The sequence below is a fragment of the Eimeria mitis genome, genomic scaffold (assembly GCF_000499745.2).
Source record: "Eimeria mitis Houghton genomic scaffold, Emh_scaff2194, whole genome shotgun sequence".
Taxonomy (NCBI): domain Eukaryota; phylum Apicomplexa; class Conoidasida; order Eucoccidiorida; family Eimeriidae; genus Eimeria; species Eimeria mitis.
In genome coordinates, this window is record NW_013570521.1 from 3,030 (window position 1) to 5,421 (window position 2,392).

Genomic DNA, 2,392 nt, shown 5'->3' on the forward strand with positions numbered 1-2,392 from the left:
GTCCTGCTGCTTGTGAGGGCCCTGCAAGTGCAGGGAAAGCAGTCAGAAGTTCGGGTTGTGTAAAGAGAGGAAATCTGCGGGGAGGGCCGAAATGATAAAACTGCAGCAGAAGCTGTTGCTGTTGCTGCTCCTGCTGCCACTGATGCTGCTGTCGTTGCTGCTGATGATGATGATCACTGCTGGTTTTTTTAGCGGTTGTAGAGCCCGGGGGCCCTTGGCGGTCGTATCTAAGGGGCAGGGGCGGGTGGAGGAGAAGCGTCGTGAGTGTCTGTCTTATGAGGGGGTGAGCAAGAGTGACGGAGTGGGGGACAGCTTGATGCTGTTGCTGCTGCTGCGGTGTTGCCTCTGCTGTTGTGGTTGTGCTGCTGCTTCTACCGCCTTCGATGGCGAGGTGTGCTCGGGGAAGGAGAGACGGCGCTCGGGAGATGAGAGGCACCTAACTGCATTAAATGAAAACGAAAACACAGACGCATTGCAAAATACACTTGAAGAAGAAAAACGCGGGGAAATGCCATCACATAAGAAGATACTTCTGTTTGCTGTGGGGGTCCCGACGTCTGAGCTGCTCGGCAACAGACGTCCTCCAGGTGTACATACACCTTAGCTGCCTGCAACTCACCCACTCAGCTAATTGTGTTTTTTTTCACGATTATTCACTTTAATTCAAGTATTCCAACTGAAAACAAGGATATTGGTTGCCGCACTACAGCCCACCATCCCCTTGCCCCTGCTCCCCCCGGGCCGCGCCCCTGCATCGCCTGGGCGCGCGCGACGGGGGGATCGAAACCGCTGACTTCTTTGGTTTTTCTCCTTTTACAGTTCAAAGTAGTATTTTATATTAAATTATGGTCAAAAGCAGCAGGAAGTGCCTGATGCTGGCTCCAAGCACACGAGTCGGGGGGGAATGGTGTAACGAGTATCCTCGACTTTGGTCGAGAACCCCCGTGAACTAGGAAGGAAACAAAATACTTAGTANTGGTGTAACGAGTATCCTCGACTTTGGTCGAGAACCCCCGTGAACTAGGAAGGAAACAAAATACTTAGTAAGAGCTGTTCGAAGCAGCTAACTTCCTTCCAATCCACACGCATCCAGGATGCATTGGCAGAAAGGTGCCGAGATGAGGCGGCTTGACCTGACTTGCAGTGCACCTTGCTGGAACTCGTGCTACGAGGCTAACCCTGTTTACGAGTTCGCAAGCTTCCTTCTGATGCATGAGCTGATAAGGTAGGCAATTGTGAAGCGCTTCGTGCAGCTCTAGCAGGGCGCCTCGGTATAGGTAGATATATGCATCCTCATTGCGGGTGGGTCACTGTTAGTCTGGAGCTTGTATATCTGCGTGTGTAAACTAAAGGCTGAGTAAGTGCTTTCCAATTGCCCGCACGAATAAATTACGCATATAAGCTGGGCCTTGATACAGGCGCCTGCTCGGTTTGCTTGTAGCACGAGCTTCAGCAAGGTTGCAGCTTTTGACAGGCCGGTTTCACCCCACATCAGCTCCACACCATTGGGCTACAGCCAAGACGTCTGGATACAGAAGGATAGGTCAACTTTTTTTTTGTGAACTCCTACAAGTGTTTTGATTGTTGCAGCTCACGGCAGTCGCCTGTTATGCTCCACAACACTTCTTACACATTTTAGCACTACACATTTCAGGGAGGCAGGTGCAAGCAGAAACTTCACCCCCACAGATGAGCGGCTTGCTGCATATGAACTGACTAGTTATGACGGCACTTTAGCGGGAAAAAATCTCTTGACATACTTTCAACAATATTTGTCAGCAATATGCCCTCAGGATCGGCCCTCCGGTGTGGGGGCAAAAATACTTGGGCGCCTCATCACAGTGGAAGAAACGAAGTAAAGCCATATTATCCAGCTACAAATTTAACCACAGCGAAACCGTTCGAATCCATGTTTGCCAAACCTCCAGAGGTGATGGTGGTCGCAAACTGCGATTTACGTTTATTCACAGATCGGCAACGGAACAGGCTACGGCAGAATTGAGAAAACTTAAGCAGGCGAAGCTTTCGATGGAGCGCAACATCGTGGCGTGACAGGGCTTTGTGAACTGAAGCCCCACAGTTGACTCTGAGACTATATATTTATGAATCATTGCAGAGCTGTGTCGTGGAAAGAAGGAATCGGCAACCGTTTTGGGCGCAAAGCGGAGTCTAGGACTGAAAGCTTAACGCCCGCCGAGAAGATGAATTCCCGTTGCATCATAGAAAAAGCGTCATTCCCACCGCCATAGCTAGGAGGGAAGAATACATCTTTGTCAACGACCCAAAAGTAGATCCTACGGATAAATGAGCTGGAAATGCCAGCCACTCGCAGATGGCAATGGGTGAACCTGCTTCTTTTGCAAGTGTCACGATTTGAGATTGTATACGTTTG

At 50.1% G+C, this 2,392-nt stretch overlaps 1 protein-coding gene across 1 annotated transcript; it reads left to right on the forward strand.

Annotated features, from left to right (window-relative positions):
• Window positions 1-1,094: 1,094 nt before the first annotated feature.
• EMH_0050180 (uncharacterized protein) lies at window positions 1,095-2,052 on the forward strand (the record flags this gene model as incomplete). Its single annotated transcript, XM_013496608.1, has 3 exons — window positions 1,095-1,225; window positions 1,655-1,855; window positions 1,971-2,052. 3 exons carry the CDS (start codon window positions 1,095-1,097, stop codon window positions 2,050-2,052), a joined length of 414 nt encoding a protein of 137 aa, XP_013352062.1.
• Between the last annotated feature and the right edge of the window lie 340 nt (window positions 2,053-2,392).